The 23,298-nt window shown below is 41.1% G+C and overlaps 3 protein-coding genes, 1 long non-coding RNA gene and 1 other non-coding gene across 16 annotated transcripts; 2 read left to right on the forward strand and 3 right to left on the reverse strand.

Annotated features, from left to right (window-relative positions):
• Positions 1 to 1,777: 1,777 nt before the first annotated feature.
• LOC135628352 (uncharacterized) lies at positions 1,778 to 4,743 on the reverse strand. Of its 9 annotated transcripts, none has more exons than XR_010492835.1 (4): positions 4,598 to 4,743; positions 4,401 to 4,508; positions 2,784 to 3,006; positions 1,778 to 2,345 (listed from the first exon to the last, which is right to left on the reverse strand). It is a non-coding gene; the product is annotated as an uncharacterized LOC135628352 (long non-coding RNA). The 9 variants fall into 9 exon arrangements; XR_010492833.1 differs by having other exon boundaries at positions 1,778 to 2,582; XR_010492831.1 differs by having other exon boundaries at positions 1,778 to 2,670.
• LOC135630100 (small nucleolar RNA snoR1) lies at positions 2,457 to 2,552 on the reverse strand. Its single transcript, XR_010493625.1, has one exon. It is a non-coding gene; the product is annotated as a small nucleolar RNA snoR1 (small nucleolar RNA).
• A 4,092-nt stretch (positions 4,744 to 8,835) lies between the features above and the next one.
• On the reverse strand, positions 8,836 to 10,114 carry LOC135628732 (uncharacterized). Its single transcript, XM_065135585.1, has 2 exons — positions 9,489 to 10,114; positions 8,836 to 9,319 (listed from the first exon to the last, which is right to left on the reverse strand). The coding sequence occupies exons 1-2, from the start codon at positions 10,057 to 10,059 to the stop codon at positions 9,012 to 9,014; spliced, it is 879 nt and encodes a 292-aa protein (XP_064991657.1). The 5' UTR covers positions 10,060 to 10,114; the 3' UTR covers positions 8,836 to 9,011.
• A 3,009-nt stretch (positions 10,115 to 13,123) lies between these two features.
• Positions 13,124 to 18,672, forward strand: LOC135629543 (probable glycosyltransferase At5g03795). 2 transcript variants are annotated; one of them, XM_065137059.1, is made up of 6 exons: positions 13,124 to 13,639; positions 13,723 to 13,854; positions 13,950 to 14,080; positions 15,365 to 15,713; positions 16,865 to 17,791; positions 18,467 to 18,672. In XM_065137059.1, the coding sequence occupies exons 1-5, from the start codon at positions 13,223 to 13,225 to the stop codon at positions 17,546 to 17,548; spliced, it is 1,713 nt and encodes a 570-aa protein (XP_064993131.1). In that variant the 5' UTR covers positions 13,124 to 13,222; the 3' UTR covers positions 17,549 to 17,791; positions 18,467 to 18,672. The 2 variants fall into 2 exon arrangements, with proteins under 2 accessions (XP_064993131.1, XP_064993132.1); XM_065137060.1 differs by having other exon boundaries at positions 13,124 to 13,636.
• Positions 18,673 to 18,677: 5 nt separating this feature from the next.
• On the forward strand, positions 18,678 to 22,590 carry LOC103992525 (probable glycosyltransferase At5g03795). Of its 3 annotated transcripts, XM_065137056.1 has the most exons (8): positions 18,678 to 18,814; positions 18,908 to 18,991; positions 19,076 to 20,078; positions 20,145 to 20,246; positions 20,336 to 20,428; positions 20,555 to 20,664; positions 21,397 to 21,745; positions 21,907 to 22,590. In XM_065137056.1, exons 3-8 carry the CDS (start codon positions 19,629 to 19,631, stop codon positions 22,585 to 22,587), a joined length of 1,785 nt encoding a protein of 594 aa, XP_064993128.1. In that variant the 5' UTR covers positions 18,678 to 18,814; positions 18,908 to 18,991; positions 19,076 to 19,628; the 3' UTR covers positions 22,588 to 22,590. The 3 variants fall into 3 exon arrangements, with proteins under 3 accessions (XP_064993128.1, XP_064993129.1, XP_064993130.1); XM_065137057.1 differs by lacking the exon at positions 18,908 to 18,991 and having other exon boundaries at positions 18,686 to 18,814; XM_065137058.1 differs by lacking the exons at positions 18,678 to 18,814; positions 18,908 to 18,991 and having other exon boundaries at positions 19,863 to 20,040.
• The last annotated feature ends 708 nt before the right edge of the window (positions 22,591 to 23,298 follow it).

Below are 23,298 nucleotides of genomic sequence, written 5' to 3' on the forward strand. Positions count from 1 at the left end.
CTCATCATCCTCATCCGATGTCACTGTGTCACACAACAGTACCGGAGCCGGCAGCCAAACCTCCTCTTCATCGTCGCCGTCGTCATCGACCTCATCATCCTCATCCCAATCCCACAACATTACTGGAGCTGGCAACCAAGCCTCCTCGTCGTCCTACCCCTCCAGCAACCAAACCTCCTCCTCCTCGTCCTACTCCTCTGGCAACCAAACCTCCTCCTCGTCCTCGTGGCCGCCTCTATCAGCGTCCTCCTCCTCCTCGTCATTATCATCATCTGAATCTCACAACAGTACCGGAAATGGCAACCAAACCTCGTCATCGTCGTCACAGTCGCCGCCTTCATCTAATGTCAACTTGTCCCATACCAGTACCCAAGCTGGCAACCAAACCTCCTCCTTGCCATCGCCACCGTCATCGTTGTCGTCCTCATCAAATGTCAGCACGTCCTACAATAGTAGCACATATGGAAACCAGACCTCCTCGTCATCCTCATCGTCGTCGTCGTCCTCCTCCTCCTCCTCCATTGTCTACGGTAGCAGCCATGCGGACCAGCGCTCTTTTGGCGTGAGCTTGGGACATGCCGGCGGCAGTCTCCCCTCCCCCTCCGTCATCGTCCACCTGCTTAAGTCGCATGGCATCTCCAAGGTTCGCCTTTTCGTACCCATCCCCGATGTCCTCTCGGCTCTGAAGGGCACCGGGATTCAGATCATGGTCGGCGTGCCCAACGAGAAAATCATCCATCTCTCCATGGGTGGTGTTGACGCCGCCCTCCAGTGGTTGAAGGAGAACATTCTCAAATTCGTGGACCCCAAGCAGGTGTGCTACCTTGCCGTCGGCAACGAGGTACTCCAAGCGCACCCTTTAATGATCCGGCACCTCGTGCCAGCCATGTACAATCTTCACAAGGCGTTGCAGACGTCGGGACTCGATGCCGCCATCAAGCTATCTTCGCCGTGTGCCTCACACATTCTGGGCGTTCTGATGCCTCCGTCGGCCGGAGCGTTCGCTCCATTCTGCCTCCCCGTGATCCGGCCGATGCTGAAGTTCCTGTCAGAGACCGGGGCGCCCTTCATGGTGAACATGTACCCGTTCCTCCGCTTCATCCATGATCCCACGAGCATAGCCTTGAACTTCTGCCTCTTCAGAGGGAACGCGCAGCCGATGCTGGACGGTGGCCGGCATTATACAAACATGTTGGAGGTAATGATCGATGCCCTGGTGACGGCGATGGAGAGGGAGGGGTTCGGGGGGATCCGGGTGATGGTGTCGGGGACAGGATGGCCGACGGCAGGGGACAACGCCGCCACCCCCGCGAACGCAGCAGCTTACGTAGAGGGGCTTATGCAGCGGGCGTCCAATGGAATGACAACGCCGAAGAGGCCGAATCAACCCGTGGAGGTGTTCTTATCTGATATGTTCAAGGAGCACGTACAAGGCGTAAAAGCGTTCCATAGGTTTTTCGGCATCTTCAACATTGATGGCAGCCCGGCTGTCAACATCAGCTCCTTCACGTAGACTCGACATGTGCTCTCTCCATTGGTCACTGCCTCTCACTATATCCAAGTCTAAACTCACAAGAGACTCACTTGATATGTCTCTTGCATTTCTTTTCTCCCTTTTTTTTTTTGTCTTTTGTGTTCTTTTAGAGTCCTTACTCTCGAGTCCCTCACCGTTCACTCATGGTGACGGAGACTTTAACTTATGATGGTGACAATAAACTGCTATATTAGCAAGCGAATCTTTGGCTTGTATTTTGCACATTACTGCTACCGAGATTGATTTACCCAACAAGACCAATGTCAACTTTCAAGCTTACCATTCAACACCATCAGATACCGTGGTGAACTAGTTAATAGGGACAAACAATATCTAGTAGAGAGGACGCACCATAAGATACGGTGAACTGGAAAATACCATCTATGATGCAGTACTTGCTTGGGGTTTGTTAAGCATGACACCCTAGTACTTGACTTGGAACCACTTCATGGCATCTTCCTTTGTGACCCGGTGTTGAATCCCAACACGAGACTAGACTTGCAGCGACGCCACTAACCAGCTCGCACCAACATCACATAGAGGTCCATCCCATATATACCTGTTGAAGGATTATACCTGTCAAAGTCATTGACTGCAAATCATTAGGTGACAAAAGGTTTCAGAATGCAAAATAGCTTCAGGTGGAAGAAGAGTGCACAAAGAATAATACTAGCGCCGGTGAAACCACGAGATTGTCAACAAGGTAGGGCTCAACTCATTGATAAATCTTGTCACAGAAGGGTGCTCAAGAAACCACTTCTCAAACAGGTGGTATCAGAAGAAAGTTTACTATCATAGCCCTGCCTGCCCACTGCAAACCACAGAAACCGGAGAGCATTCTGATTTACTAAAAAAGGGTTAAAAAGCATTCTGAATTGCACCAAAGATAGAATTGATTACACATAAGCATCAATCCAACTAGGGTTCAGAAATTTGCTACTCTGCTCAAAGAAGGGCCAACTTGAAGTAACCCCTCTCAAACAAGAGGTGTCAGAAAGAAGCAATTCTCATCACAACCCTTGATCACAGTTCTCCAATAATTATGCCTCTGGACAAGGAGCGGCACAAGGATGTATAAGAGCATACAGTTCTTAAGTAAATAGTTGCAACTAACATAATATCTCGAGGAACATGTCCTGATGAAAATATAAAAGTAGGCAACTTAGTGGAAAGAACTAAAATAATAAAATTATTTAACAAAATAAAAATTACTATCTATCGATCCCGAAATGAATATTCAGTGTCATACTTGATTCCAAGATCGATGTGCTCTTGAATTCCAAAGCCAAAGAATCCTGTTTCACTGAAGTTCCTCCTCAATAACTCGTACTCTCACTTTCAAGCCACTCTCTAGGAGTTGCATGGCCTTGTCCCCTCTAACGGTCACATAACAAGCAATCTTTTCATTGCGTCGAATCCCAAAGGACCGAACAGTATACCTGGCTATATAGTACAGAAAATTTTCTCAAGATCTGCAAAGCAACAAGACAACAAAAAATATGAACCTGTTGCAGAATATATATTCAATTGTTCCAACACCTGCTGAGGATACAAAAAGTTTAGAAAAGAGAGCAGAAGGCAATGAAGAATTGAGCAACACTGAAGAACTATAACAATCGTCATAAGACAATTTTTCCTGCTTGACATAATTAAAATATGAATAACTTTGAACAAGTGTTAATACATTACAGAAAAGATCAATCACATGGAACATGCAACCAACACAACCAAGCAACACTCTCAACCTGATATTTAATCACAGTCCGTTATCGATTTCAACAAACAACATCAGAAAAATCAATAAAAAAAATTATATACCAATCAGTACCGGGCTATATGGTCTGGCACTGGTCCTTTGGTTGGACCATGGGACCAGTACAAACAGGACAGTATATCGTTCTGGCTGGTACTTGATTCCTTGTAGTCTTGACTGACCATAAGTTCTTATAGTTTAATGGAGCATAAAATGATCAATTTGATGCAGATATTTCCTGCTCCAACTATATATTCATTGTTAAGCTATATTCTGTTTTTGACACCCAAAAAGTATCATGTAACATCATCATTCCAAAAGTTAGATGTTGCAAAAATTAATGGATCAGGCTTCCCACTGAAAAAAAGGCTCAAGAGTCAAAATATCAACATGTCCAAACATGTATGGCTCATCCAAGTTGGACAAAGACTTGCATCAATTGTCATAATAAATAGAAAACCATTATCTTGCAGCTGTAACAAACTCTATAAAATTGGGGGGAAAAAATCAAAAGGCACACTAAGCACTTGAACTTAGCAAGACAACTGCATCAGTTGACAGTCATCAAAAGAATTTATAAAAAAGATATGAACAACAGCATAATTCAGCACTAATCCAATGGGCACAAAATAATAAAACTAAAACACCAAACGAGTGGCAGAGATTATGTGATATCAGATGGTGCCTTTTCCCAATAATATGAAATATATCACAAAAATTAACTTAAAATACTAAGCTATAGCCTCTATATTAAGCCGAAAAAGAATATTATCCACAATAACCTCTCTTTTAAGAACTACAAAATGTCAATACAAGTCTAAAGAGATGCAAATCATGGAAAGGTTAACAACTTTGTTCGCAATAAATGAGAGCATTCTTAAAACAAAGAAGAAACTTCTTGCAACACTCTTTATCTGTCAGAAGTAGCAAATACCTTAATCCTACCACAATCAAAGGCAACCAAAGATCCAAGATTCATGCCAGTACCGCATTGATACTACTAATGAATCTCCTAAAAGCAGAAACAAAATCTATGGCCGGAAACTTCCCACAATGGCTTTCTGCGTTCGTTGGATCATATTAACAAATGAATAGTATGAAGGAACTTGTCACCTTCGCCGCACGGGTAAGGCGATCGCCGCTTTCTCCTACAGATATGTTAAGGACCAACTTCTGGACCTTGATCTCCCGCATCGGGTTGGACAATTTCTTCTCCGACGCCTGCAAAGGATGAGAACTGACGATATCAATAAGCAAAGAGAGCAGAAAAGCCAAAAGAATGGAGCGATCAATTCATAGGATGTAACTACCATTGCGCGATCCCTCCCCCGATTTCCCACTTCTGTCACTCCCCAGCGGCGGCGAGTAGTGAGGCGTAAAACCCTAGAAGTCGCCGACCCCGACGATATTTATATAGAGAGAGAGTTCTGCTTTGCCTGCCCAAGACTCATCACCTTTGTTTGAGATGTGGTTAATGACTACCGTTAATTGGCATGAATCAATTAAATTATAGATGGACGGTCGATGATCGAGCCGGAGGCGAAAACGAACCCGATTCAACTCGACTCAGGTCTCAGATCTATAAATGCGCATTTGTGTCCTTCCCCTGTAGACTCGACTGAACTCTGCCGATAGTCGCTGGCATCGCTCGATTTGGACGTCAACATGGTGCCCACCGGCGAGCGTCGAGCACCGCCGCCGCCTTGTGGTTGTGATCCTGCACGAAGAAGCCCCAGCGGTACGAGATCAAAAAGTGGAACGACGTTGCCCTGTTGGCCTGGGGTAGTCGCCATTCAACCTAATTAGTAGAATCGACTATTCCTGTGCTTTGTGCTCGGACCATTCGATCGAATGTCCGGCGGATGGGTTGAATTGATGCAGAGATCGCCGTCGATAACTGGAACCATCATGGATCCCTGTGAGAAATCTTGCTCCATTTGCCCTTTTTCTATCGTGATGATGACCTTCTATTTAGTTGTGGTGTTGGGTTTGTTCAATGTTCATGTGCTTTCTGTGTGAAATGAAGCTGCCCATTTGAAATGCTCGCAGGCATCAGAGTGCCAGGCTAATCAGGCGAGCGCAACAAGTTAGGAGTGTGCTCTTGCGTGGGGTAATCGATTGCTTTTTCCCTAGCATGCTTCGCACTGTGATGCCTTTCGTCGTAAATGGTCATACCGTGCAATGTTTCATGGCACATTGCTGACAGTAGTAGCAACTTTATAGGGAGATACTGTCGATCGATCATTATCAGAAATATATTTTTTCATGTGACGTTCAAGTTAGAAGAGATCAAAGCCATTCCTCACCGGTATGTGCATATGAACAAAGATCCCTGATAAATAATTATAGGTTGTCTTCCTCCTTATCACTTATGCAAATAAAGAGTCAAAATAAGATTGTTAAAGACTATAAAAATATTTTATAGAATACTTTTAACCTAGAGAAATACGTTTTACTCATCATGCTCATCTTTATAGCATTATTAACTTGAGCAAGAGATCGGGTTTAAAAATATTTTTTTACCTTAATTTTAATATAAGTAGCACCTTAGGAGATTACTATTTTCACCTTGAAGGCATCTTGAACAATCTTATGTATATGAGTCAAATTCATATTAAGCTAATCAGAACGTGAATAACATCTTCCTATAACATCTTCCTATTGATCCCCTCAATGAATGCTTGAATGAAGAGATTTTACCTTCGACCTATAGTACTTTCACTCAAGATGTGTAACGACCACCTTTTTTTCGCACATCGGTGCATCTACCTCAGTGCAAACACTGATGACATATCGATACTTATTCAATGACTCAGGCTTCTCACTCTTAGGGATGACTCTAAACCACATATTCATCTCCACCGATGTGTTTTAAACCTTACTTAGGAAGTGCAGACACCAACAAACATAATATAGGTCATCACTTCGCTTTTGCGCTAGTTGGCTTAATATGTGGCATTAGCTCATATGTAGTCCTCGACTCCATCACCACTAGCACCCATCGAGGTTCCTTGACCCGACTCAATGCCAACATCCCAAGAGTACTTTTAATCCTAGTGTGGAATTCAGTGGACCATACCATTCTCAGTCTGCCCTATCTGAATGCGATGAGAACTCCAATAGTCAAAAGGAGAAGCACTAGTCGACCCCATCTCGGGTTGGTGTATATTACAACTTTTCACACTTAAATGTCACTATATAGTGACTTAGATGTCCTAATATAACATGCCTTCTCAACCACTTTAAGATGCCTATTACGAGAATGATATGCTCGCTGCTTTCCATCTACTCTTTCGCTTAACTAGCCCAAGGCTTGACATCCTTGTCAATGCCCAACATAGCCGAGGGCTCCACATCGTGACGAGTCGGTCGACTCGGATACTAAATGTCACAACCAATGCCTAATGGGGTAATTGACCTATCAATTTCGTTTGGCCCAAACCAATTACCAAAATATTTAAGCAAATATTTATAGTAATATACTTATTAGACTCTTATATTTCAATCATAGTCCTTCCCACTTCTGATGTAGGTTTAATCAGGGGTGTTACAAATCCTCCTAAAAATAATTAGAACTGAAGTTTTTCTCTAGATAAAAGAGAATGTGCTCTTTTAAAACCCTTACTTAATGTATACCTCATTGACGAAAAGAGACAAGTCCAAGTATTGCTAGCTCCACCAAGATTACAACTATGACATTGAAGATTATTGTGACTTGAAAAAGCATATTGAAGAGCTCATACATCGAGGATATCTTAAGTGGTTCATTTTAAAGCACCAAGAACCCTCACCCTGACCTTAAGATTTGTTAAAAAGATAAATTGATGTCATCATTAGTAGACTTATCTCAAGAGGAGATAACTTGGCTTGTAAGGCTTATAACCGAACTACCACTAAAAGCACCTAAGGATGGAGGATAACCTAAAAATAACTTTCAAGGAGAAAGAAACAAAATACCTCAACCTAAATCATGATGATGCTTTAGTGGTCTCTTTGAGGATGATTAACGCTTGGATGACGAGGATTATAATTGACATAGGTAGCTTTACTGATATCTTTTACTTTGATACTTTTTGAAAACTTAGACTATCAACTAACGGCTTACTCCAATGACTTCTTTACTAATAGGGTTTACCGACAACTTTATCTCTCCTCTTAGGACTATGAATTTATATGTCACAGTCAAAGACAAGTCTTGCTCCAAAATAATTTGACTAAGTTCATGGTAGTGAATATCCCCTCAACATACAACACGATTATAGGTAAAGAGATTGATGGTGGTAGTGTCGACTTAACACATGATAAAATTCAGGGACACGTCGGAAGGCATGAGGATGTTCGATATACAATGACTACCTCATAAAGTATGAAGAAACCCAACACTACAGGAGGCACAAAGCAAAACATGCTCGTGACATGCAAGTCAGGAAAACCTGACTTACGTAAGAAAAAACCCGCCATAGTGAGAGGCATAAGGCAAAATATGCATTAGATACATGAGATGAAAAAACTTTGACTCACGTGATAAGAAACTCACCATGATGAAAGACACAAGATAAAACATGCCTAAGACATATGAATTAGGAAAACTCGACCCTCATGAAAAAAAAAAACTCATCACGACGGGAGGTACAATGTAAAATATGCTTGAGGTGCATAAGTCAAGAATTAAAAAACCCATGTGAGAAAAAATCTACAATGATGGGAGGCATAAAACAAAACATGCTCGAGACATATGAGTTGGGAAAACCCGACCCATGTGAGAAAAGACTCATTATGGTGGTAGACACAAGGTAAAATGTGCTCGGGGTGTAAAGACAGAGGTTCCCAAAGTATGATAGTTAGAAAAACCTGACCAGTTAAAGAGAGCCCTCAAAGGCATGAGTTAGGTCAGGTCAAAAAAATGGACCCCTTCGAGGCTAACCTAAGGTGGAGAGATTGAGCGTCGACCCCCTCTTTACCTAAGATGGGTAAGGTGGGCATCAACCTTACCCTTTGCTCGAGGTGGAGAGGTCAATCGTTGGCCACCTCTCTGCTCAAGATGGGTAGGTCGAGCGACCCAACCCTCACATTGCTTGAGGCGAGGAGGATGAGCTCTTTGACCCTTTTTTTGGCATGCCTAAAATATATTGGTCAGCACTCCTACTCTTAAAGAACTTTAGAAGTACTTTTTAAGGGAACAAATGATAAGGAGAATATCATCAACTAATTATCATTCGACATGTGTCCTTTGCGTAACATCAAAGTTAGAAGGAGACAAAATCTATAACCAACAAACAGTTATAGATTTGTTATCTTCACCTTTACATTTGTGGATAAAAGATCAAATTGAGATGGTTAAAGATAATCTCTCCAAGAATATTTTAAAGAATATTTTATCACTTTACAATCAAATATAAAATTTTAATTTTAATATAATTACGAGGGATACGTTTTACGGCTCATCATAATATCTCAAAAGAAGATTATTATTTTCATGTTAGAGGTATATCAGCCAATCCTTTACATACACATTAAAACCATGTTGAATTGAATTGATCGAAATATCAATAACATTTTTTTCATAACAGTGGTCCTGTTATTGCATGACAATATTCTTTACTAGGTTCTATGTGAAGTTAGTTAATACAATAATATAAGTCTCAATTATTTAAAATATATTAAATAAAGTAAAAAAAAAATAAGAGAAAAAAATTTCTGACTCACCACTAAGGCCAAAAACCATCAACAGTGGAGCAGCCTAGTGCTGCCGCCACCGCCACCGTTTGTTGCCCGAACCACCGAATGGCTCCGGCGCAACTTGGCGAACTCCACGCACTGCCTTACTATCATTAGCACTGTGTAATGTGTCTCGAGGTTGTTCTTGGTAGCCCAAGGGCGTCGGATATTGAGCATGCTGCCGGCTGTGTAGTTCTCGATGAGGTATACGCAATCGGTCCGAGCTCTGAAGGCGATCTCCCGCCGTAGCTCCTCCGCTTTCCTCATGCTCTTTATCCGCTTCTTGTGCGTCAATACAACCACAAACTGCAAGCCTGTAAGTGATGAAAACTTGTAGCGTCATTTCTTAAGAAGGTTCGCATCTGTCTTGGCTACAGATTCATCAGCAAAACATGAGAGACGGATTCCAAATTGAAGGACCCATTTCAAGTGCGAGGGAATCGGACGACGGAGTGAAGGAAAGGCATTCTACAAGAAGGATACCTCGTTGGCGGATGGCGGTGGTAACGTCAGCCAGTTTTTTTACAGCCGCGTGTCGGTCTTTCGGCGGCCCACCGCAGCGGAGCACCAAGGCCACGCATTCAGGCGGTGGCACCCCGGACAGCGCCTCCTCCACGTCAGCCCGCGTCAGCTGTCCTGGCTCGGGCAGGGCAGGCGCGTCCACCAATGCCACCTCTGCACACGTTGCCTCCTCTTCTTCCTTCTCGTCCTCGCTCCCGCCAGCCGCAACCGCCGCCCGGATGACGCAGCGGTCGAAGGTGGCGCTGTGGGTAACCGGCGGGGAGGTCTCCGCCCGGAGGAGCATCGGCCCGGCCTCGGCAGCGAGGGCTCGGCACGCCGTGTTGATGAATGAGCTCTTGCCGTGGGCCCGGAAACCCGTGACGAGGACCGTCGGGGGTTCCCGGAGGAGCAGGACGGCGTCGCGGACGTCTTGGCGAAGCGAAGCAACGGTCTCTTCCCGGCTGAACCGCCGTAGGGCGAGGAAAGCCGCCGCCCCGGTGACGGCGGCGGCCGCAAAACTGAGAAGGAGGGGTACGGTGGAGGGCGACAACATCGGGCCTGGACCTCTTTAAAGGCGTTAGAATGCAGATAAAAATCAAGGGGACGGGTTGATCGGATCGAATAGTTGTTGTGAGGCCAAAAGAAGAAAAAGTTAATAGGGGAATAAAGTTGACACGATAAGTTTATAGGGAGAGGGAAGAGAGAAGAGGGAAGCATTGATTCTTTACCTCCCTCGATTGTTTCGGGCGCTGTCATCATCGTGCAAATCTAACATTTTTTGGTTATAAACCACATGATGCAATTTATTACTTTAATATGGGAATATGACTCGTGGAGAATAACCGACCCGTTAGATCTGCACGATCGACACTTATTTTGGCTCCTCTCTGACTCCGGTTGGTCGGATTCTATGAGACAGACGGTCTAGTGCGAATAAGGAGATAAGTCGACTCCAAGGAGTCGGCCACGTAGCATCAGTGGGAAAGTTTGAGTTGATTAGTTATTACTTGGGTTCAATCGATATTAACTACTACGATCTTTATCTAACGGTAACATATCACACTATTAAAAGATCATCATGTACAGTATCATGATTTTCTTGAGTTCTCTTAGACTAATTATTTTATAAGATTAGTACTTTAATCGAATCTCTTGAATCCAAATTAAGTTAAAGAATAAGAAGGATCTTATCGAAAACGCTCCCAACATAATTCTAGATTGTTCATTCTCTCGATAGAGATGAGACTTAAAAATGGATTAAGTTTAGTTTTGAAACGAGCATGAAGTGATCGAAGTATAAAGCATGAAGTGCCTTACAATGATTATGCAACTGAATTAGTCATGAAGTGTGTAACGACATATATGAATAGCCATATGGTAATAAATAAGAGATCTAACATGGTGGATAATTTGATGAATGAAACATTATCTCTATAAAGACATGCAATGGCATGATCGAATCAATCGAACATGATTGTTCATGAAGAGCCCAACAATAATGATTGTGACTGAAACGTCTACCAAGTGTTCTATAATAAAAGCATAATTAAATAAATTATGAAACACCCTACGATAACAACATGCTCGGATGGTCACGAGGCAACAAATAAGACATCTAAAATGGTTGACAACATATTCCAAGGGAACATAACACATGGACAATAACTAATAGATTAGCTCCACATAGCTAATACCTAATTGACATTTCAGATCATCATGTAGGGTTAGAACGATGAGGCAGACAATATAGTGCAAACAAAAAGATTGAGTTGGCTTCAGATTATCAGCCACATTGCATCAATGGGTAGCTGAATTGATAAGTCATTACTCTATATTCTATGGGTTCGATACTTGACTTTATGGTCAAACAGTATATATAATCATTCTGATATTAATCATGAACTCAACCCAATGGTCATGTATTACACTATAAAAAGGTTGATGATTATACTATCGTAACTCTCTTGAGCTCTCTTAAACAAATTAGATCAAAGTTTCTAAACTTAAACTAACTTAAAAATTAGATAAATATTGTTGGCCTGACCTCCAATACAGTTCTTATAGGATCTTAGCCTGGATTATTTACTCTCCCGATACTATAACCTAAGATGAACTTTAAAGTGAATCTTAATTGACTTCGAATCTCCCACCACATTGTATAACTAATATGTATCTTAATATTATCAAATCCTAGGGAGAAGATATATCGTATATTAATTATATTTTTAATATAATTAATAACTTAGTATGGTATATATCATAACATCATCGAATTCCATGGAAAAGATATATCATATATCAAGTATTTATTTAAAATATTTAATAATTTGTTTAGTGGTTCCATTCGAAAAAACTGTTCAAAAAGACTCGAAACATCACTGATATTTTTATTTATAGTGACTATTATGTACTTAACAAAGGTTAAATCTCTTTCCAACACACAATGACTTATTTAAGCTTGCCTTTGTGATTTAATTAGTTTTAAATTTAAAATCATAAATTTAAATTCTTTAATTCATGGATTTAAGTTACTTTTTAATAATTTAAAAATATAATATCCTACTTTGCTTTAAGGGTCTTCTTTTAAAAAAATCCTCTCATCAATCCTCCCAATATAGTGAGGAATGAGAGAGGAGGAGATGAGTTCTTCTCGAAAAATAATTAATAATTAATAATTTAATTTTTATTTTATTTTCACACATAAAAGATAAAAATATAATATTTATATCTTATGATACACACACAAAAATAGAATATAAACTATTTACTTTTTAAAAATTACATCACTCATTAGAAAATAAATAAATTAATAATTAATTAATTGATAATTTTTTAATTTATTCATATTATTAAGAAAATCAAATTTAACTATTTCCTTAACCATACTACACAAATAAAAAAGTCAATAATTAAATAAAAATAATATATTATTTATAATAATTAATTTATATTAAAAAAAATTATCGATGTTTACATTAATCATGAACTCAACCCAAGGACCATATTATATTACACTATAAAAAAGATTGATAATTATACTATCATGACTCTCTCATTTCCTAACTAATTGTCTTATATGCTCGATATTTGATCGAATCTTCTAAATCTAAACTAGCTAAAAGACGTACCTCCAATATAATTCATCTCAACTTGGATTATTTACTCCCCCAGTACCATAACCTAACACAAATTTACTCCTCTCTCGTTTGAATAATCAACATGTATCTTATTAATATCATATCCTAAGAAGAAGATATTTTTATTTATAGTGACTATTATGAACTTAACAAGGGTTAAAATCTCTTTCCAACACACAGCGACTCATCGGACCTTACCTTTGTGCTGGGTTGGGTCTGAACCAATGTGCTTGTGAATCCTGGCTGTCTCGACTTGTCATGCTTAGCTGTATAGACGCATCGGCGCCCCCTCCCCCACCCCGACACAATGGCTTCGAATTCTTGAATTACCAATACTACCCTCATTTAAATTATTATTCCTGTAGGTTCACCGCTCTGAGTCCGATAAATCCTGAATCATATTGGGGATAAAAAGGTAATTAGGACAAACCGCCTACTAATTGCGGCGTCGGTTGCCCAATCTTCTTGACCCGAATTGACCACGTCGACATCGCCCAAGTCCAGCGACCTACTCCTCCCGTCTCCTCGCCTCCTAATCCTCCGGCGGAGGCGGCGGGGGGCGCCGTTCCACTGCCGTCCATGAAGGCGATGGCACATACGACGAGGTCCGCGATGCGACGCAGCGAGTGCGGTGGCGGATCGGCAGCGGGATGGCGGCGTTTGCGGCGGCGGCGGTCTCTCCTTGCTGCCCTCTTGACCTCCGCGGCGGCTGCGGTGTTCCTCGCCTTTTCCCGACCCTTCGGCACCTCCATCGGGTTCGCCGACCCTTACGCCGTTCCCTCATCCCGTCGAACGGCCGACCTCTCGCCTTCTCGTCCGCCTCCTTCGCGGGAGGCCTCGCATGCGACGGGATTTGTGTCGAAGCCGAATTCCGCTGCTACTGTTGTTCTGTCTCCACTCGTGGCGCCTTCCCCATCTCCAAATGGGGACTTAGACGATACAGATTCTGATTACAGTAGTCCTGATTTAAAGGCGGCTCCCTTGTGGACGGAGGTGGTATGTCTTCTGTTCAGAATTCTTTAATCTTCTGGTAGTTTCTTGATTTTCTTTTCGCTAATTGCTGTTTTTCTTCTTTGAAGGCAGCAAATTCCACTGATACCGACGTTCCGCCTCTTTTTGTTGAGCCCCTTCCCTCTCCGCTTGGGAATTATGATGCTACCCAAGTGCAATATGTTAGTCCGGAGCCAAAGATGCTTCCTTTACAACCACTGGTATATAGTTTTCTCATTCTTTTTTGGTTTTCCTGATTTAGAGAGAGAAGATTCCTCATAAAGGACCAGGTCTTGATGGTTTTTGAACCCTATAGGTGACTGTTCCTTTGACACTCACCGATCAACAGCTCATCTATGCCAAGGGTGAGATTGATCATGCCCCTTTTGTCTATGATGATCCTGAACTTTATGCTCCTCTGTTCCAGAATGTTTCGGTCTTCAAGAGGTGAGACTCTGAAGTAATTCTTGGTGCCATACTTCTTATTCATTGTGGTTGATCTAGTGTGCATAAGAATTTTGGAATATGAACGAACAGCTTGATTCTACTATAGTGTTTTCTTTGTAATTCGTGTAGTAGCTTCTTGCAGTGCATAAGATGGTTATTGGAGTGACAGTGTGGTGGATATGCTCATTGTGACCTTGCTTAATTGGATTATGCTTCCTGTGATTTTGGTTAATAGGATTTGAGATTTGTAATTTAGCTTAGGCCCTTTTCTGTAGCATATTAGCTAGCTTCTGAATGAGCCTTGATTCTGATCCAACACTTAGGAATTTAGTTTCCTTCTAATCTAGAATGGGGAATGGCTATGAGAAGTTCTTAGATAATACAAAACCGGTTATGCATCTTTCAGCGAGATGTGTTATCTCTTGTTTTTGAGATGTTGCGCAATTTTCATTTTGGTGGTTAGCCTCTAGTTGGTGGTCCATGAGCTCAGTGCTTGTTACCATGCTCATTTTGCTTCTGATTTAAGACATTTTTGTCTTAAAATTAAAAAGAGTACTTGGGAAAATGCTTGGAGATCAGTTACTACATTTTGAAAGTTCATGATACCTTAGTATCCTCTGGCTTATCTGAATCTCATATTGGGTCATCAACAATGATCTATTTTTTATCAGACTGATGCTTGTCATACTAATGTTTTGCAAAGCTTTGATCTATCTGTTTGTTTGATCAATGTAATAACTGTTCTTACTGCTGTGACAATGAAATTATCTTTGTAAAGAAATTGAAATCAATTGTGAAATTTTCTTCAGAATCCAGCTTGTGTATTGTGAAGCAAAGGAAAAAAAATTTCAAGATAGTCAGGTGGTGAAAGTTGGCTTAGAAATCTGTGTCAAGAAAAAAGAAAGTCAGGCGGGTCATTGATTGTTGACTGACTGAGGTGTTAGTCAAGTAACCATCACCCATGCTGTGTGGCCAACTGCTATTTTAGAGTTCACTTGTCTTGTCTCCCTGCCTAACTGTTTTTTACATGTACATTTTTGTGGAATTAAAAGAGGTATATCTTGATATTACCTCAAGAAGAACCTGTCTGCTGCAGAATTACATGGCACTTGTGCATGTATCTTGTTTCCTAATCTTTAGTGTCATGAATTTTTCATATAAATAGCTTGCTTTTCAGGCCTTTGGATACTTGGACTGAAGTTCAATAAATGTTATTTCTCATCATAGTATTACTCTGATATTTCTTTTCCTTTACTCATATATTTAATCATTAAATATTTCCAGGAGTTATGAACTTATGGAGAGTATACTTAAGGTTTACATCTACAAGGATGGATCAAGACCCATTTTCCACAGGCCAGAGCTCAAAGGAATATATGCTTCCGAAGGATGGTTTATGAAATTAATGCATGAAAACAAAAATTTTGTTGTGAAGGATCCAAACAAAGCCCATTTGTTTTACCTGCCATACAGTGCACGCAGGCTAGAGCAGGCTCTTTACGTGCTTAACTCACACAATATCCAGCCATTAATGATATTTTTGAGGAATTATGTTAATGAGATTTCTGTCAAGTATCCTTTCTGGAATCGATCAAGAGGAGCAGATCATTTTCTAGTTGCTTGCCATGACTGGGTATGTTCATCATACTCCTGACTGTTCTTTATCTTTCGCTTATTGATGTTGGTCTAGAAGAGATTTTTTTAATGTTAACAGTGTCATTTGTGGGTCTCTAGTTACGAAACAGATGTTCCTGGTATTTCTTATCATTCTCTTTCCTGCAGTTGATGAGAATATGGTAAATGATATCTATATGACATTTATTGATTGGTGGGGTCTGGGGAGGGTCAATGTACACAATTTACTCTTTTTGAGATTCGAACCCTATCTCCTGAATTACAAAGGAGCAATCTTACTATCTTACTAGTGTACTAAGGCCTGTTTTCTTAATAACATTCCTTGGCAAATAGGAATTGTGCATAATGTTGGTTGCAAATAATTTTCTTTTCTTTAGAGCACTTATAACTTCTTCATTCGTTGTAGAGTCTGTAGAAATTAGGTAAAGTGGATTAGAAAAGGAACGAAACTCAATGATTTAGTCAAGGAACCATGTCTTTTTTAAAGCTCATATTAGTGTTGCTTCACAATTTCATAGCTGTTCTCTTTCATACGGTTAGCTTAGAGAAGTGTTGTGACTTGATTCTTTTTTCATTTCTGTATTTCAAAGCTCATTTTCAGCCTTGTCAATCTGAAAGCTCCACTCAGTGTTCTCTGTTCTTTCACTAACCCTATTCATGCTTATCCTTTGAACATCAAACCCTCGAGAGTCATCCTAATTTTCAAACCACTGTTTTGCTCATTAATTCTAACCATGCCTTATCAAAAGGTTCAATTGTCTTGAGCGTGTTATTTCTTGATTCTTGCTCTTCACACTCTCCTTGATATTGGAAATGCAGGAATATATTACTCATTAACATCCTAGATAACTTAGAACTTTTTGATCAAAAGGCATCATCATTTTTCTTTCTGATAGAAGTTGTGATATTCAACATGCCTTTCTGATACCAGGATTTCTCAGGTGCAGAGTTGAACAAAATGGCTTTGTGATAAGATCTTATTTAGCTTTGAAGGTGCTTACATTACATGAAATAATCAGATTGTCATTCATTATATTATTAAGTCTACATTCTTTCCCTTGAAATCTTTATTTCTTGTCAGCTCTTTGTCAGTAATTCTACTTTTTCACCTGATACCTTTCGTAGTACTTAGCATGTAATAATATCTAGGGGCCTTACACAACAAAATGGCATCAAGAATTGCGCCAGAACACCATCAAAGCTTTATGCAATGCAGATGTTTCTGAAGGTGTATTTATCCGTGGAAAAGATGTCTCTCTTCCAGAGACGAGTATCAGAAATCCCAGAAGGCCGCTGAGAGATATTGGAGGAAAGCCTGCTTCTCAAAGAACTATTCTTGCGTTCTTTGCTGGGCAAATGCATGGTCGTGTCCGACCAATCCTCTTGCAATACTGGAGTGGGAGGGATGAAAACATAAAAATATATGGCCCTCTCCCAAAAGGAGTTGCAAAAAAGATGTCATATGCTGAACACATGAAATCAAGTAAATTCTGTATCTGTCCCATGGGTTATGAAGTAAACAGCCCAAGGATCGTGGAAGCTATCTACTATGAATGTGTTCCGGTTGTAATAGCAGACAATTTTGTTCTGCCATTTGAAGAAGTGCTCGACTGGCATGCCTTTTCAGTTGTTATAGCAGAGAAGGATATAGCTAATTTGAAGGATATACTACTAAGAATTCCACAGAGTGAATATGTCACTATGCAGATGAATGTAAAGAAGTTGCAAAAGCATTTCCTCTGGCATGGAAAACCAGTCAAATATGATATCTTTCACATGATACTTCACTCAATTTGGTTCAACAGACTAAACCAAATCCCGGCCGATCAGTAAATATTAGATTTTGCAACTTGTCCTTATAGAGTTTAGCAGATGATCATAACCAGAGTTCCAAATTTTACATCAAAATTTCATCAAATTGTTGTGTAGCATACATCTCTATGGCATTGTCAGATATACTGAATTGATCTTTCACGACTTCTACTGCATTGCTGATTGATGTTAAGAGCTCTTCTAATGATGGTCAGAGAATATCCTACACAGACGCAAAGTCAAGTTTGTGTTTGTTTTATAGAGGTATGTAATCAACTACTCCAAGGTTCACGTATTGCCTATGATTAAAATTCTTTCCTTTTACTCCATCTTTAATATCTGGATGCTGATAAAAGTCTTACAATGCTTTCCTACTTTTATTTTGCATGATTAACTAACAGTTTTCTTTGACTTAGTGGACAACTTAAAAAGGATAACAGCCTTGCAACTGAGAGAAAATGCTTATATATATGTGCATAGTTATCATATTATTACCTTTGCAACCAGCTGGATTAGTGAGTGATTAGAGAAACTTGAGTATGATGTTTAGTGGATTTGTTTAAAAATCATAGGCATTGTTGGAGTTTTAAAAACACTGAAAAATGATAAAAAGAATTATTCATTCTGGTGCCAAGAAAATAAGTGTGGGAAAGGCTATAACACCAAACTATAACTGCCAAAGATCTTTTTTTTTCCCCAAAAAAATGCTAAAGCAGATATCTTCATATGATCATTGAATACTTATTGTTCTGAGGGGTATGATTCGTTTATTCAATTATGTAAGACCGATTCTTCTGAACTTGTTCAGATAATATGTTTATCAATCAAGTGCCTGGGTGATGTATGATTCATTTGTGGATCAAACGTGATGCCCTGACTTTGTTTTCGCATAGTTTATGGCAATTGGCCCCTCCTAATTCTGCTGAATTAAAATTTCAGGTACCCACGGAAAGCTAAGCGAAGGGCAGCAGGACATGTTGCTGATATAGCCCGTGAGAGTTCTTGAGATTCACTCCAGCAGAAGAGCCAAGTGGAAGTATCAGCCTTGCTTATGGTCTTGGGGATAGTTAAATTTCGCCTGTAAAAGCTGACTTCCGGTGTTATTTCCTGAATGATAGAGAGAAACGAAAAGAGACATTTCCTTCTTTCCGGTAATTTGCCGTGCGCACTTTCTTCACCCGATCTCAGGTTGACTTCCCCCGTCCGTTTGTGGCTCACTCACCAACCTGACCACCGGAGCCCAGAGGCCAGTCCCCAAAGGATGAAGTTTATGGGGGCAGATCTCTGGTAGGTTGCCTTACAAATTTGTGTTGTTGATTATCTATTGTGCTTATACCTTGTTTTTGCTAGTAGTTGACATTCTAATATTTTCCCAATCAGCCGTCATCCTGACGGAATCATCCATTGTTACCACCTCCTCTGATGGTCTTTGGTAATCTTAAGATAGCTGTCAGAATGGATCTTGTGAGTCTACTTAAAAAAGGTCTTTTGCGTTTCACGAGTAATAGTTGTCATTTTTTAATGTATTGTGGTTACTACGAGAAATAGGTTGAAGAGGGCGCCTTCCCTAAAACGGTCGCACCGACAACATCAAAGGTCAACTGTTGCTTCCGTCACTTGTCGTGGTCGCACGTCCCATGTTGTCACCGACACAAAAGACGAACAGTTGCCGGTAAAGAATGCATCAGAACGTGGTTACTGCCCGCGTCTCACGGCATAATTGCCACCGAAGGTAACCCTTTGATTCAACGCACTGTAGCATGTGGGGGTATGCATCTTCCCCGCGAGTGCGTATACCGAACTGTACGGGATCTCTCGTCTCACGTACACCCACATGCTATTTGAGTTGTACACGTGCCTATCCTTTTCTAATCCCTGCTGAGAGACGTCATAATGTAACGTCGCTGTTGCCAAAACCATGTGACGAGCATGCTTGTTCGTTCGCCGCCGCTGTCACCAATCCCCTTCCCTTCTCATCCCTTCGCCATTATTTCTCATTGTTTCTACTATCCAGTTCGAACTTGTCGGCCGTCTCTCTACCCACCTGCCGCTCCTGTGCTTTCCATCTCCGGCGGAGGAAGCCAACCCACGTCCACCGCCCATGGCTAATGGGATCCATATCGAGAAGGCGCTGTCCAGCTGCCTCGGGTGCGGCGGAGCCGCCGGAGGCTGGAGCAAGCTGCTTCTCCTCGTTGCCCTCGTGACGTCGGCGGCGGCGCTCTTTGCATCCTTCTCGTCCAACTTCGGCGTCTCCTTCTGGTTCTCGGCCCCTTCCTCCCTCTTAGCCTCCTACAGAGACGTCGTCGCCAATTCCTCCACCGAGGAACTCGTTCTTCCCTCTCTGCCTCCTCCTCGCGCTTCTTCTCCGCCGCTTGCTCCTCTTCTTCCTCCTGCTTCTTTATCTCAGGACGTGGATACTTTGATAGGATCCCCTGTTCCAACCGCAACCGCTGCTTTCTTTGCTCCTCCTCCTTCTCCGGTCAAAGATGCCGATGACTTGGAGGTATATGCAGGTGAATATGACCCAAAGATGCCGCCTTTAGAGCCTGAGGTAATATAATGTTCGTCACTATTTGCATGGCGGACAGGTTATTGATCTCTTGTTCATACTTTGTAGCCCGCTCTTACTCCAAGCCCCGGTTTTGCCCCTGTTACGACTTCGCTTTCTCCTCCACTGGCACATCCTCCAAGTCCAGTTGTTAATTTCGCCGACACCAAGGTAACTCAGATTTCAGGCTTTTTCTTGGGATCCAACTGAAGTTGGAATGTGTTTAAGATAAGAGTTCGACACTTTTGTTTTGATTCTAGCGGCCTCCACCAACTACCAGTGTGCCTTTTCCTTCCCCAATAGAGACTTCTAATGCTGCGGAAGTGAAAGCAAGCAGTGTTTTCTGGAGAGAGGTAAAGTTCCAGCTTGCATCTTCCTTTGCTCTTGATCTGAGAAAAGATTATTTTTCCCTCTTTTTTTCCTTTCATTTTAGTATTGGAATTGAGCCCCATTTAACTCTCTATGTTTTGCTAATCCAGACGGACCGGCAGCTTATGTACGCTATGAGGGAGATCGCTAGTGCGCCTGCTGGTTTGAACGACCCTGAGCTTCATGCTCCGCTGTTCCTGAATGTTTCAATCTTTAAGAGGTGAGAACGGAGAAAATATCTTATTATCTTGTGATGCTCATCACATAATGGAGATTTAACTTTTTTACTAGTTCGTTTTCTTATTACTAGATCAGTTGTCGTCCCTCTCGATCCTCGGAGTTACGAGCAGTACGCTGGCACGCTAGTTGAATGGCTGTTTACATGTCTAATTCACTTTCTACAGTTCATGATATATGTGTAGAACTTTGAAGAATGAGAGTAGTTCTTGCCACAAAATCCACCTTCCTTTCCATCATATTAGAAATCTTTGCTCCAGAAGCTGTAACTTTTGGCAAGTTTGTCATGTGCACTCGTAACCATGTTGTTTTCAGTCGTCTACCCCGAAAGAGCTGGTTCTACCGGTGATGACTCGATAAGATGTTTTGGTCCTGCGGTGGACACTATGGTTTAGAAATGTGCTGGATTCATTTTGGCAATTGCATGGCCTTCCGCTCGGTCAGGTTTCGCTAGATAACTACAGAATTCACTTTGTTTTGGACTAAATTGTTTGTTCGGTCGTGAAGTAAGATGCGCGTTGGCTATGGTTCAAACGAGCGAACATTGGTCATTAGGACTTGTTTGGAGAATTGTTCTCTCCAAAAGTTTCTCATAGGTTTACGATACATATTAGTCCTATAACTATACCTTTTTTTTTTAAATTATGGTTCAACTTGAATGTTATTTACTTTCGAAGACAGTGTCGTGATAGGTTTCAGAATCAAATGCTTGCAGGAGCTATGAGATGATGGAAAGAATTTTAAAGGTGTACATCTACAAGGATGGACCGAAACCTCTTTTCCACACACCAGAGCTTGGAGGCATTTATGCTTCCGAAGGATGGTTTATGAGATTAATGGAGCAAAACAAGCAGTTCGTCGTAAAGGATCCAGAAAAGGCTCACTTGTTCTATATGGCTTATAGCTCGAGGCAGCTTAGAGCTCATCTCTATGTTCCTGATTCGCATACTTCAAGACCATTGTCAATATTTCTGAGGGACTACGTGAACATGATCTCAGCTAAATATCCCTTCTGGAACAGGACAAGAGGAGCAGATCATTTTCTTGTTGGTTGCCATGATTGGGTATGCCCTCTGTACTCTGTTATTATTTGATCTCTCCTTTTCGATGAATTCTTGTTATCCGAGATCTTGGCAGGATAGAAATAACTTGTCTGATGAACTACTTGCAGCCTTTCTAGTCTGTATCTGTTGCTTGGCCTTGATTTACTTCTTTGTGTGTGTAGGCAACTTACACGACCAGGATGCATGATGAACTGCGGAAGAACGCGATCAAAGCTGTATGCAACGCAGATGTTTCCGAAGGCATTTTTATCCGCGGAAAAGATGTGTCTCTTCCGGAGACATACATCAGAGCTCCCAAGAGGCCTCAGAGAGGCATCGGAGGAAAACCTGCTTCGAAGAGGTCTATTCTGGCCTTCTTTGCTGGACACATGCACGGCCGCGTTAGACCCATCCTTCTTCGACACTGGAGAGGGAGAGACCGAGACATGAGGATATACGAAGCCCTGCCTCAGGAGATTGCAAGCAAAATGTCATATGTCGAACATATGAAATCAAGCAAGTTCTGCATCTGCCCCATGGGTTACGAGGTGAACAGCCCGAGGATCGTGGAGGCCATCTATTACGAGTGCGTTCCGGTGGTCATCGCCGACAATTTCGTGCTGCCATTCGAACGAGTGCTCGACTGGAGCGCGTTCTCTGTGGTGGTGGCAGAGAAGGACATACCGAAGTTGAAGGACATTCTACTCGGAATCAGCCTCGGAAAATATACGACGATGCAGATGAATGTAAAGAAGTTGCAGAAGCATTTCCTGTGGAATGTAAAGCCTAGAAAGTACGATCTGTTTCACATGATCTTGCATTCTATTTGGTTTAACAGGCTGAATCAGATTCATGTCCGGTGATAATATTCATTGTAAATCCTTACTTGATTAGATAGATCAAAATTTCTGATGTTGCCAATCAATATATTCGATTGCATGCCACATCAGCTTTGAAAATGGCACAAGAATAAGATTATATAAAGCATCTTTGAAGGTATGTTTTTGTTAGAACCTTACTAATTGAATATATATGGGTTTTAAACGCTATGCTTTCATGATCATTAGAGGGATTTCGTCTTAGACAAGAGATTTTGGATACCAATGGATTTCACATTGAAACAAAAATTAATTCATATAATCAACGATATCTCTCTTCTAAACGTGAACATGATAATAATGCAAACGGGAGAATGACGATTTAAGCTCTCATGAACCATTATCGAACCATGTTACTCTTGCATTGACTTTCTGGTATGTTCTTTTGACGATTGATCTTTGAATATTTTCTTTTCATCTTGGAAGTCTCTTCTCCCTCCCCAATAAAGTGATATTAGAGTCTAAAAAATCTAATGATTAGAGATTCAATAAAGATGTCGTTAGTTGTTTCTACTAGCTTTACAATAGAGAAATTTGATGAAAAACATAGTTTTATCTTATGATAGAAGAGGATGAAGGATCTTTTGTTCAATAAAACCTACTAAAAATGTTAAAGGGACAGAAAAGCAAACCAGAAAAGATGAGCTACTGAGATTTGGAGGAGCTTAGGTAAAGTGCATAAATATTATTTGTCTT

Source organism: Musa acuminata, chromosome BXJ3-1 (assembly GCF_036884655.1).
Source record: "Musa acuminata AAA Group cultivar baxijiao chromosome BXJ3-1, Cavendish_Baxijiao_AAA, whole genome shotgun sequence".
NCBI lineage: Eukaryota > Viridiplantae > Streptophyta > Magnoliopsida > Zingiberales > Musaceae > Musa > Musa acuminata.

Coding starts and splice junctions, on each gene's coding strand:
- LOC135628732 (XM_065135585.1), bottom strand. CDS start 10,059: ATGTTGTCGCCCTCCACCGTACCCCTCCTTCTCAGTTTTGCGGCCGCC. Junction 9,320..9,488: donor CACCGCCATCCGCCAACGAG/GTATCCTTCTTG, acceptor CATCACTTACAG/GCTTGCAGTTTGTGGTTGTA.
- LOC135629543 (XM_065137059.1), top strand. CDS start 13,223: ATGAAGGCGATGGCACATACGACGAGGTCCGCGATGCGACGCAGCGAG. Junction 13,640..13,722: donor CTCCCTTGTGGACGGAGGTG/GTATGTCTTCTG, acceptor TCTTCTTTGAAG/GCAGCAAATTCCACTGATAC. Junction 13,855..13,949: donor TGCTTCCTTTACAACCACTG/GTATATAGTTTT, acceptor TGAACCCTATAG/GTGACTGTTCCTTTGACACT.
- LOC103992525 (XM_065137056.1), top strand. CDS start 19,629: ATGGCTAATGGGATCCATATCGAGAAGGCGCTGTCCAGCTGCCTCGGG. Junction 20,247..20,335: donor TTAATTTCGCCGACACCAAG/GTAACTCAGATT, acceptor TTTTGATTCTAG/CGGCCTCCACCAACTACCAG. Junction 20,429..20,554: donor GCAGTGTTTTCTGGAGAGAG/GTAAAGTTCCAG, acceptor TTGCTAATCCAG/ACGGACCGGCAGCTTATGTA.